Source organism: Mauremys mutica, chromosome 10, assembly GCF_020497125.1.
Source record: "Mauremys mutica isolate MM-2020 ecotype Southern chromosome 10, ASM2049712v1, whole genome shotgun sequence".
NCBI classification, from domain to species: Eukaryota; Metazoa; Chordata; order Testudines; family Geoemydidae; genus Mauremys; species Mauremys mutica.
The window spans coordinates 67,636,888-67,648,995 of record NC_059081.1 but is presented as its reverse complement, the minus strand read 5'-3'; the positions used below and the strand labels follow the sequence as shown (position 1 = coordinate 67,648,995).

The following is a 12,108-nucleotide window of genomic DNA, read 5'->3' as shown; positions in this document are numbered from 1 at the left end:
TAATAATAAACAATGCAGGTGACAATCATGAATTTCCAACCTGGGTCTCTCTTGCTTTGTGGCTAGACGGATGTGGGATGGTCACAGAACTTGACTGTTTTGTAACACAGGGGCATGGTATGGAACTGACTTAGAACTGGGCAGTGCTGTTAAAACTCTCCCTAGGTAGTCATCTGTGCAAATACTCCCATTGACTTCAGTAGTAAGTGTTTACTAGTTCAGGTCCTAAATGAAGAAGGGAAGCTGGGATTTGTAAGAGGGATTAGTCAAGGTTGTGTTTCCCGATGTATTTATCCCAAGAGGTCTTCGTGAAATCGTTGAACTCCTACGTATTTTAACAGGTATTTCAAAGCAAGTCTCCATACTTCAAAGATGTCTGTGGAGTGAAACCCAACCTGGCAGCAATATGCTATTTCAAAGGACATTTAATTATAGTATCTGAACCGCCAGAGACTGAAGGCTAGATCCCTACCTGATGTAAATCGGTGTAGCTCTGTTGAAGTCATTGGAGCTACACTAATTTGCACCTATTGAGGATTGGGTCCTGAATTGTTGGCAAATACATACTTGTTCCAGATATTCTATGGTTGGTCTAATTCTCAGTGTAAACCAAGTTTTTATTATTATTATTATTTGTACCCGCAGATTGTACATCAGCTTCTTCATAGACTTAATCTGATGCCGTACAAAGACAGAGTCACCTCAATGTGCAGCTATGGCACTAACAGAAAGTTATCAACTGCTCTGGCCCTCATTGGTAATCCATCAATTCTATTGCTGGTAAGAAATCAGAAATTTTGGGATGAAAAGATCCATAGCTTTTAAGGCCAGAAGGGACCATTTTATCATCTATTCTGACCTCCTGTCTGTAGCCTTGGATAAGTATAGAGTGCAAATTGCATCAGTCGCTCATAACAGGTTCTTTTACTCAGCAGCTACGTAAGAAATGTTGCTGAGTTGAAGATTGGTGAAGCAAACACAGAAACTTTGGACTTTAGGTAGTACAGACAAATATAATTGAAATTATAGAAAAATCAATATGTATAAGTACAGTAAAGTGGTTCACTGCATTGTGCATACTTGCAGCCTTATGGAGGCCATTAGAAGTGAAGATGAAAAGAAAAGTAAGTGGAGGTCACCATAAGTGGTGATGACGGTTTTGGCTGTCGCTTACGCTGTCATTCTGATTATCCCAATTAAAGGTTGGATTTACACCTTATTTGATATCTCAGACCTTTTTCCCCTGAACACCCATACATGTCCCATGACCATGGTTAGATCATTTTCTGGCCTTTGGTCCATTTTTGGTTGTCCAGGAAACCATAATTGGTGTTATGATTGTTGACATAGCTTTTTGCATTAATACTTTTCCCAGCATTTCCAATATATTAATGAAGTTAACCTCATGGTTACACATACTAAAAATCCCCTAGAAGTTCATTAGCATTCCATTAATTTGTTCTTTGCTGTGCACTTGTGTATTATAATGCATTCTTTGCTAAATCTTATAATCCTAGGTCACTCATAACTAATAAAAGCAAGTTTATTACAAGCAATATTTTATATATATATATATATCAAGATTGCCTCATAACTTCTGTAGGATCCGGTCAGGGGTCACAGGTCAACATGTATAACAAAGGGCATGGGATTTCACCCAGTTACCCCTGTACTGAGCCCAATAAGTTGTGTTTGACTTAAGCATTTCTTCTGGAAAGGCATCAGGTCTTCATTTGAAGAAATCAAGAGATGGAAAATCCACCACTTCCCTTGGTAGTTTGTTCCAATGGTCACTGAGAAATTTGTGTCTTATTTCTAATTTGCATTGATCTGTTTTTTACCTTCCAGCCATCGGTTCTTGTTATGCCTTTCTCAGACAGATTAAAGAGCACTTTAGTTCCCACTTTATTCTCCTCAGGAGGGTACTTATACATTGTAATCAAGTCACCTCTCAATCTTCTTTTTGATAAGCTAAACAGATGGAGCGTTTTAAGTCTCTCACTCTAAGGTATTCTTTGTTCCTGTCTTCAAACTATTTTGTGGCTCTTCTCTGCACCCGCTCCAATTTTCCAATAGCTTTTTTAAAATGTGGACACCAGAACTGTATGAAGTATTCCAGGCATGGTCTAACCCAGGGGTTCTCAAACTTGGGCCACGGCTTCTTCAGGGTAAGCCGCTGTTGGGACATGAGATGCTTTGTTTACCTGAGCGTCCACAGGTACGGCCACTTGCAGCTCCCACTGGCCATGGTTCGCCGTTCCCAGCCAATGGGAGCTGCGGGAAGTGGTGTGGTCCAGGACACTGCTTCCCACAGCTCCCATTGGCTGGGAACTGCAAACCATGGCCAGTGGGAGCTGCGAATGTCCGTACCTGCGGATGCTCAGGTAAAAAAAGCGTCTTGCGGCCTGCCAGGGGCTTACCCTGAAGAAGTCGCGGCCCAAGTTTGAGAACCCCTGGTCTAACCAATGCTGTATACAGAGATGATTATCCTCCTGACTGTACATGTCTGAAATGCCCCTACTTCAGTCGAGCAGCAGTAGAGAGAAATCCAGAGGCTCTGCATGCGTGCTCCTTCACAGGTACTATATTGTGTCTACCTATTGCTCTTAAAGGGAAAGGAACTGAAAATGCTATCACACTATTCCATACTTATTGTCTCTCTACAACTTCCATATCAGATTTAAGATGAGATCACGCCCTCCATGGTATAGCAAGAATGGGATGAAAGGAGCAGATAGCTTGTACCAGTGGCCCCAAACTGCCATGGGGTGTAAAACAGAACCAGAACAGTAGTGTCCCTTTAAGATACAATCTAGAAAGCATATATCTCTTGCCACATGGAAGATATTAAAATGTTTCACCTAAATGTAGCTTAACATTTTCTTCTTACATTATACTGGAGTTTTGCTCTGAAGTAGCATCATAATTGAAATGTTCTCTTTGTGCAAACTGCCATTTGCTGTTGTCAAAGAGATGCCTCAGGCAGTGGGTCTGGCTTTGATGTAAGAGTCACAGATGTTTCTCTCTTGAGGGATACCCACAAGTTTTAGTCACCCTTTCCTGAGCTGGGAAAGGACGCACACCCAACATTCCATACATGCACACCCAAAGTCGCAGTTCGGATTTCCCAGTCAGGCTTTTCAGCTTGCAGTTCTCCAAGAGATAGCCTTTGCACACCAAGTTTAGTTAACCCAGCATCCAGAAGTGGCCAATGTTTACATTACCCCCATACCGCCTAAGCAATTGTTTTTATCTGGCCCTTCTCCTGCTCCTGTTGGCCTCATGTTCTGCTTTCCTCAACAAGCCTCACCTGGCCTTTCAGGATTAAATCAGGGCAATTAGCCCCAGTCTTTTCTGCCTAATTGTTGTTAAGGCAACCAACCTTATTCCCACGTGTCAGCACTCTTTGGGCTCATAGGAAAGACAAGGAAATGTTTCAGCATAAATAAACATAACAGAGAAGGGGGGGAAACCAAGACAAGATGATCTTTCAGACTTCGTTCATATCACATTCACTCAGTCACACCATAGGCAATGTAAGTCTTTTAAACTACAGAAACCAACCCCACAAAGTACCAGACCACCCTGCCACCGCTGGGTTGTAAATTCTGCAATACTTGGAGATCAGTTTTCCAAACACTGGGCCAGATGGGCACAGCTCTGATTTACACCCGTTGAAGAGCCACCCCTAAATTTAGATAATTCCTTCTAAGTTTAGCTTCTCTTTTTACCTATAAAATCTCAATAAAAAGGGAGAAGAGGAGGTTGTCTAAACACAAGTTGCTTTCTGAATAACAAGCTGTTTTCTTTCTGCTTCGTATAATACATTGTCACCAACAATAACCATGCTACAATAGGAAGCTGGCTGGTAATTTTGTTGATGATGAATGAGGTGGGGCACAACATACTGTTACTCATCTGTAGCTTATTGTCTATGGAATCCTGAAGACAGAAAACTTGTTTGTCCGTAAATGAAGTCAGTATTACCCAGAAGACAGATGGGTGTGGAGACAAAGTGCAGTCTGGTATTACCTCCTGTTTGGATCAGAGCTACAATTTATTAATAAGTTGTTATTTATAGAAGTGTGAAATAGAACATCTACACAGAGGGAGGTTTATCTGTGGCACCTGTGACAAAGTTCCTCCTCTGCCTTGGTGGGTCCTGCACTTATTGGCGGATTTGCTTGCCTCAGAGATTCATGGCAGCCCTCAGTTTGGCCACTTTTGCTAGTGGCTCAAACCTGCCGTCCACTCAGCTAACTTCAGCACTGGCCAGCATGGGGGAAACTGAGTGTAATCCCCACAGTCTCTGTGTCCCACCTAGTGGGTCGGGAACAGGCCAGATCCCTTTCCAATTTAGACCTTCCCTTCTGGTGTTTCTCAGAGACCAGTTCAGCTCCTCCTGTGTCCGATCAGGAATTGGGGGGAACCCAGGCCCACCCTCTACACCGGGTTCCAGCCCAGGGCCCTGTGGATAGCAGCTGTCTACAATGTTCCCTGTTTCAGCTGCGTGACAGCTACAATTCCCTGGGCTACTTCCCCATGGCCTTCCCCCAGCACCTTCTTTGTCCTCAGTGCAGGATCTTCCTCCTGAAGCCTGATCATGCTTGAACTCTTCACTCCTCCAGCAGCACATCTTCTCACTCCTTGCACACACCCCTTACTAACTGATGGGAGGTCCTTTTTAAACCAGGTGTCCTGATTAGCCTGCCTGCCATAATTGATTCTAGAAAGTTCTTAATTGGCTCCAGGTGTCTTGTAAAAGCAGCAAAGAGTCCTGTGGCACCTTATAGACTAACAGACGTTTTGGAGCATGAGCCTTCATGGGTGAATACCCACCTCATCGGATGCATGACGACGAAGTGGGTATTCACCCACGAAAGCTCATGCTCCAATACGTCTGTTAGTCTATAAGGTGCCACAGGACTCTTTGTTGTTTTTTACAGATCCAGACTAACACAGCTACCCCTCTGATATCAGGTGTCTTGATTAGCCTGTCTGTCTTAACTGGTTCTAGCAGGTTCCTGATTGCTCTAGGGCAGCCCCTGCTCTGGTCACTCAGGGACGGGGCGGCTCTAGACATTTCGCCGCCCCAAGCACGGCGTCATGCCGCGGGGGGTGCTCTGCCGGTCCCGCGGCTCCGGTGGACCTCCCGCAGGCGTTCCTGTGGAGGGTCCGCTGGTCCCGTGGCTCCGGTGGACCTCCCGCAGGCGTGCCTGTGGAGGGTCCGCTGGTCCCGCGGCTTCGGTGGAGCTCCCGCAGGCGTGCCTGTGGAGAGTCCGCTGGTCCCGCGGCTTCGGTGGACCTCCCGCAGGCGTGCCGCTGAAGGCAGCCTGCCTGCCGCCCTCCCAGCGACCGGCAGAGCGCCCCCCACGGGATGCCACCCAAAGCATGCGCTTGGCGTGCTGGGACCTGGAGCCACCCCTGCTCAGGGAACAGAAAACTGTTCATCCAGTGACCAGTATATTTGCCTTCTACCAGACTCCTGTACCCCACTGGTCTGGATCTGTCACACACCTCAGAGTCAGTTTTGCTCTGGGAAAAGTAAGGCTGAGATTAATTGATTTGAAATTAATGGGAAGTGGGTTTCCAAATCCTCTCGGCAGCTGAAGTGTTTGTAAATTAGTTTAATGTTCGGATAAGGTCCTTAGCAGTGGAGAGGGCTGAGCCACAGGCCTTCTGTGTGAATTTGGACAAGTAATTTCCCCTCTGTGTCTGTTTAGTTTGTAAGCTCTTTGGAGAAGAGACTTCCTCTTAGTATGTGTTTGTACAATGCCTGGCACAAGGGGGTCCCATCCTAGGCACTACCATCATACATATAAATAATATAGACCAAAAGCGCCATATAAGAGCAAAGTGGTTGTATTGGTATTTGTAGTGTCTGTAATGACAATTCTAAACAGAGAGCAGATATGGAGAGGAACAGAAAGGACATTTTCTTTACTATTTAAACTTACAATCTATGCGGGGGGCGGTTGTTATTTTTTAAAGGATGAACCAAGCTCTGGAATGGATCCTAATGCTAAACGACACCTTTGGAAAATCATCTCTGAGGAAGTACAGAACCAATGTTCAGTGATACTCACTTCCCACAGGTAGAGTTTACTGGCTGCCTTTATGCTTTATTAAGCCCAAACTAAAACTGCACATTGGAACACCCTAGAACTTTGGGGGCACCGAAATTTAAACACACTTCCAGTTCCAAGTTTTCCAAGTCTGTGTAATGGACTGAATCCTAATCCTGAATCACAGCAGCAGCAAATGTATCTGGATCTAGATTATGCTGCTTGAGCCATCTTTAGTAACATCCACCTGCAATAACATGTAATATGAAAATCCAGAAAGATCTTCCAGGAAGTGCTGAACACTTCCTGGAAATGTGTGATTGCTCTGCATTGAACGGATCCTTGGCCCAGATCCTCGAAGGTATTTAATGCCCTTAAATATCTTTGAGGTCCTGGGCCCTCCCTATCCTAGTGGAACAGGAGCCAGCTAGAGATTTGAGGTGATTAAGATGATGAGTTACAGGTTAATTTCCTGTGTAGCTCATGGGAAACCATTAATGTTCTGGCCATTGGAGTGTCTTTTATTCCCGTTCAGTGACTCTACAGAGCATGGGTGGCCAAACATACTGACCCTCCGAGCTGCATATGACAGTCTTCAGAAGTTCAAGAGCCAGGGCGCACCTGCCAGGGCTTGGGGCTTCTGCTCCACGGGAGGCACCTGCTGGGGCTTGGAGCTTCAGCCCCACTCCTGCCGAAGCCCCGAGCCGTGGGAGGCACACCCCGCCGGGCTGAAGCCCCGAGATCCCTCCTCCCCACAGTGCAGAAGCCCTTACTCCACCAGCCTGTTGCAAGGCAGAGGTCCTGAGCTCACCACCACCCAGTCTGGCAGGTGAAGAATGTGGGAAGTGGCAGGAGTGGGGACTCCATGAGCTGCATTTTAACTATAAAACGAGTCACAGTTTGGCCACTCCTGGTATAGAGTTTCTCTGTTTGCTTTTCAGCATGGAAGAATGTGAAGCTCTCTGTACCAGGCTGGCTATTATGGTGAATGGACGTTTCCAGTGCCTTGGCTCTTTGCAGCATATTAAGAGCAGGTCAGTAAAATGCATCCTCTCTCCTTTCACTATATTGCATTTAGAGCCAGATGCCCAGCTAATGTAAAGCAGTGGCGCTTCACTGAAGGCAACTGAAGTATGCTGGTTTACGTCAGCTGAGGATCTCACTGTGTGTACTCAGGGCATTAGCACGTAGTGAACAAACCATGGCCGTCACTGAAAGCCTTTCTGCCTTTTGTTTCTGGGACTCTGTGATAAATAATGGTGAGGGGCTGGCTGGCAAACAAGAGTTCTGTTTTGTGACCAATGTCAGGGTTTTGGCACTGGGTTTCATTCTGCAGCTGAACAAACCCAAGGCTTTTCATCATGTCTGAGAGTGAGAGAGACCCACCCCAGACTAGCCAACACTCAGTTGTAACTGTAACTCAGTTGAGGGGGACCAAGTTCAAGGGCCTGTTCCACAACAGGCAGATCAGGGACTTGAACCAGGGTCACCCCCATCCCAAGTGAGTGCTCTAGCCGCTTGGTTTCTCTGGGGTTGGTTGGGAGCCCTCTCTCCCTCTCCCACCCAGGACCTGAGAGGATTCTACAAATCAACACTCGCCAATGAAAAAATATTTCGTTAAGAAATTCTCAACCAGCTCGCTCAATAATACATGTTCAGCCTCCATGAAGCTTTTGTTCAGTGTTTGAGAGGCATGTGCCTCTACCCAGATGATACAATAACTTGGTCGACTTTAATATAGAAATTAAAAACATATGATGGTGATGAACTTCATGGCTTATTAATGATCACCCTGACTGGATTGCTGATCCAGATTTATTCCTAGTGTGATGCTGTTGACCTCACTGGAGATATTCCGGGGCTGGATTTGTTTCACAAGAGCTCCCAGCAAGGCTACTTGACTCTCTTGTGTTGGTTCCGTACCTGCTGTGCAGCATTCATTCTGCTTTCCTGTCTAGGTTTGGAAGAGGATTCACCGTGAAGATGCACTTGATGAGCAGCGCGGTCAGCACGGAGGCTCTGACGGAGTTAATGCAGTCCCACTTTCCAAATACATGCCTGAAGGTAAGCAGGATAGATCAGACCAGATGCTGGGGGAACTGAGAACGGGATCCCATCTCAAACTTGTTATATTCACAATGGGTATCTTGTAAGCTTCTTCTGACCACAGCTTTGACTCAGCAATAGCTGCCCAAAGCATTATGCTCTCAGAGCATAAGGGAATTGCACACCCAACTCTCTCTTCCAAAGCAGAGGCAAGGCTCAGATTTACAGAGCTGACAAAAGGGTTTGGACACCGAGGTCCAATTAATTTTAGTGGAATTAGAGCATCCCGATTTCCTAGGTGGCTTTAAAAACACAGCCAAATGGTGACTGTGAGCATGCAAGAGAGGAGTCTAATCCGGCTCTCCAGACTCACTTGAGTAATCCCATTGATGTCAGTGCTACAGAAGGCTGTAGCTGTCTAGCTCCACTTGTTTTCAGAGGGAGCTGGGATTACTCGGTGCCTCTGGTAATAGAATTACATTGGCATCAAAGTGGAGTAACACAGTGTTGAAGCAGGACCAGCCAACCCTCTAGCTTAACCCCAACTTTCAAAGTCATCCATCCAAACTACAAATTGGAAATACCACATCTTCCCGGAAGTCCCTAGTCCGTCATGCACTTTACTCTTCCCCAAAAGCCTAAGATAATAGAAGTTTTAGTTGGATCCTCAGATAGATTCCAGAAAATACCTGATATTTGTTGCACAACAATATTTCCCATGCAAGAAATTTCTTCTCCAGCTTTCTCAGTCTTCACCGAGATATTACAGAATGGACTAACTAGCCCGTCAGCTGGGGAGTAGCTTTACCAGCCAGAGAAGGGAAATAAAGCTCCAGACCCCTATCTTCCTAAGGCCCGTTCCTCAGGGCTTGTTTATTCACCACCAAAGAGTACCACAAACATAAAACAACTCACTGGAAACACATGAGGCCAGCGGTCCTCAAAGTGTGGGTTGTGACCCCAAACTGGGTTGCGACCCCATTTGGATGGGGTCACCAGGGCAGAAAGACCCAGCCCAGAGCTCTGGGGTTGGTGATGGGGCTGAAACCCTAAACTGCAGCTTTAGGGGAGGCAGTGGAGGGGCGGAACTAACTATTCTGAGTAACCCAGGGCACTGGAGTCATGTAGTAATTTTTCTTGTCAGAATGGGGTCGTGATGTAATGAAGTTTGAGAACCGTGGCACTAGGCAGTCATTGCCCATAGGCTTTTCTCAGTTGAGTGAGTCAGAAAGGGAGAAGACACATCCTCCCCCTTAATTCCATTTTGAGTCAGCTTCCCCTACCTTTTTATGTTGCACCCAAGCAGCTGTCTGACCTGCCAGGACCGGTTAACCTTTTACAGCTTGCGGCGGCTTGACTCTATCACACTGCTCTTGTTCCCACAGGACCGGCATCTCAATACGGTAGAATATCACGTGCCCATCTCCGCAGGAGGAGTAGCAAACATATTTGATCTTCTGGAAACCAACAAAATCGCCTTCAAAATCAGGCACTTCTCAGTGAGTCAAACCACTCTAGAGGAGGTAAGACAGTCCACATATGTTTCAGACGTGAACTGATTACCAGGCACATTGGACCACGTATTGAAAGGGGTTTCATTCCGCTCGCCTTTTGAGTGCACCCACCTGCACGTGCATTTTCTTGCACTTCTGTCTCCAGATGCATATGGTAGTACTGGGAAAATGCACAAGCAAAGTTGTGTGAAACCATGGCCCACAGGACGTAGTCTGCCCTCAGTCACGCTGGTGCAGTGCTGTTGATTTCACTGGGACTACATAGGCGTAAATGAAGGCAGAATTTCAACCCACATTTTTCAGAGGTGAAGGGTGGTCTTGTGGGTAGGGGACCAGATTGGCAGTCAGGAGCTGTGGCTTCAGTACCTGGCCCTGCCATTGACGTCAGAAGTTATTCCCTCTCTCCGTGTGCCTCATTTCCCTGTCGGTAAAACACAGGTGATATTATTCCTTTTGCTTGTCTGTTTACGGCTGCCAGCTCTTTACGGCTGCTCTTTTCTAAGTATGAACTAGATCTTCAGCCGATGTAGGTTGCCATAGCTCCATGGACACTTCAGTGAAGTTATGTCAACATATGCCAGCCAAGGAGCTGCCTCTCTATATATTTATATAATCGGGCCCCGATCTCAGTTGAGGCTTCTAGATTCTGCCATAGTTACGTTCCCTCCATTTCCACTTCAAAACTTTTTTCACCAGTATACAAATATTGTAGGAAGATCCCAAGTCTAAGGGCTACTTTGAGTTATGCCTGCTAGGACCATCCTACTGGCAGGGGCTAGCTGGAGCACTAGGCTCTGCAGTCGTGCCCCCAAGATGACCCACTTTTAGTCCCGGTGGTGTGGGGTGCAGTGGAGCTATCTTGTTTTTATGCCACCAGGAGATTCCCCTGTGACAGGCGAATACTCAACTGATCCGATAGGGCAGATGTCCAGTCCCTTTGTACCACCAGAGTAGTGCAAAGTGAAAGGATCTGGAAGCAAATCTATTACCCTGCAATCCCAGATCCTATTCTGAGAGCGAATTGTGTGTGTCAATGTGTGTAATAGGGTGTGTGTGTATAATGGAGGGGTGTGTGTATATAATGTAGCTGTGTGTGTATGGATAGGGTGTGTACACACATCTAAATATATAGGTAGATGTGTGTATAGGTCTACATGCGTATATATAAAATATGCAGTAAAGCTGGGCTTTGCAAAGCAGCCCAAGACATGTAAGTGCCCCAATCCCATTTGGGACCTAGCTCTCTCAGACCCCTTTTGGAAATCCCATCCCAAACACAGAATCCCTCCCTCCCAGGGCTATGGTCCATTGGGGGGAGGGAGGGGGGAAAGCATTTTTTTGTCCATTTCTTGACTTCTTTTTTTAGGTTTGTCACATAACGAATATTTTCCTTTAAACTTTTAGGTTTTCATCAACTTTGCCAAAGATCAGACTGGGGCTGACAGCGCAGATGCGAGTACAGATGTTGGCTCAGACTGCTCGGATACAAGTAGCCAAGATACCAACATAAATGCCACCTGTTAAAGGGATATTGCGGCGTTAAAAAAAATCTTATTTTTCTAAACGATGGGGTTTTTTTACTTATTTTGTTATTAGCAACCTGGTAAACACGTAAACCTGGCGTATCAGATTGGTCTTGCCCCAGTCGTACAGTTCTTGTTCTAGGTTTATTTTATATCTATATTGCAAAGTTGGTGACATCTCCTGACACTTGCTGTTCAAATACTCTGGAAACTCTTCGCCATTGGCTGTCACCAAGAAGACCAGTGGGGGATAGAGTGGAACAGTTGCTCTGGAGTCAGGGACATAAGTGAGGAGGACGGGACAGTCCTTCGGATGCTAGCTGGGCTCTCAGGAAACCCGGGGTTCAATTTCCTGCTTTGCCACAGACTTCCTGTGGGACCTTGAGCAAATCACTTGAAATGTCAGTCAAATGGAGGTTTAACAACACTTCCCTGCCCCCCAGAGGTGTTGTGAGTCTGGATACGTCAAAGGTGGTGATACTCCAGCAGTGCGGTCCATCTTAGATAGCTATGTAAAGCTTTTCTCTGCGTGTGGATTATGTCAGTATTAATACAGTTATTTAAAATTCATGCTTCTGTTGTTTTTGTTTGTCTCTGTAGTTTGCACCAACTCTGCATGACCCCTAGTACAGATCTCCCAGTCCCAGGCAATTTCCCCCTACCAATACTCCACAACTCAGCAAACCCAACAGCCTGGACCACAGGAAGCATTGTGCCTAGCAAAATTGCCCAGTCACACTCCAGTTTAATCACCATCCCTCTGCCACCAACAGAGACACATTAACCCGGCCTCTCCCAGAACAAGCGATCACCCAGTCCTTGCGGAACTCCTCCAGGTTTATCCCTCACCACACAGGGACAACGCCTCCTGGAGGACAGTGCTTCCCAGCTGGGGTGCTGCACTTCACACTGCCAAGTGCTCTGTCTTCCCCTTTGGCCTGGGTAGTTCAGGAGTATTCG

The 12,108-nt window shown here is 46.3% G+C and overlaps 1 protein-coding gene across 1 annotated transcript in view; it reads left to right on the top strand.

Annotated features, from left to right (window-relative positions):
* The window catches only part of ABCA12 (ATP binding cassette subfamily A member 12), a 127,920-nt gene extending 116,230 nt beyond the window's left edge, over nucleotides 1–11,690 (top strand). The window contains exons 49-54 of the mRNA XM_045032666.1: nucleotides 646–780; nucleotides 5,992–6,095; nucleotides 7,007–7,099; nucleotides 8,024–8,129; nucleotides 9,497–9,634; nucleotides 11,030–11,690. Of these exons, the coding sequence (XP_044888601.1) occupies nucleotides 646–780; nucleotides 5,992–6,095; nucleotides 7,007–7,099; nucleotides 8,024–8,129; nucleotides 9,497–9,634; nucleotides 11,030–11,149 (696 nt within the window). The 3' untranslated portion in view covers nucleotides 11,150–11,690. The remainder of the gene's footprint in view (nucleotides 1–645; nucleotides 781–5,991; nucleotides 6,096–7,006; nucleotides 7,100–8,023; nucleotides 8,130–9,496; nucleotides 9,635–11,029) is intronic.
* Nucleotides 11,691–12,108: the final 418 nt, after the last annotated feature.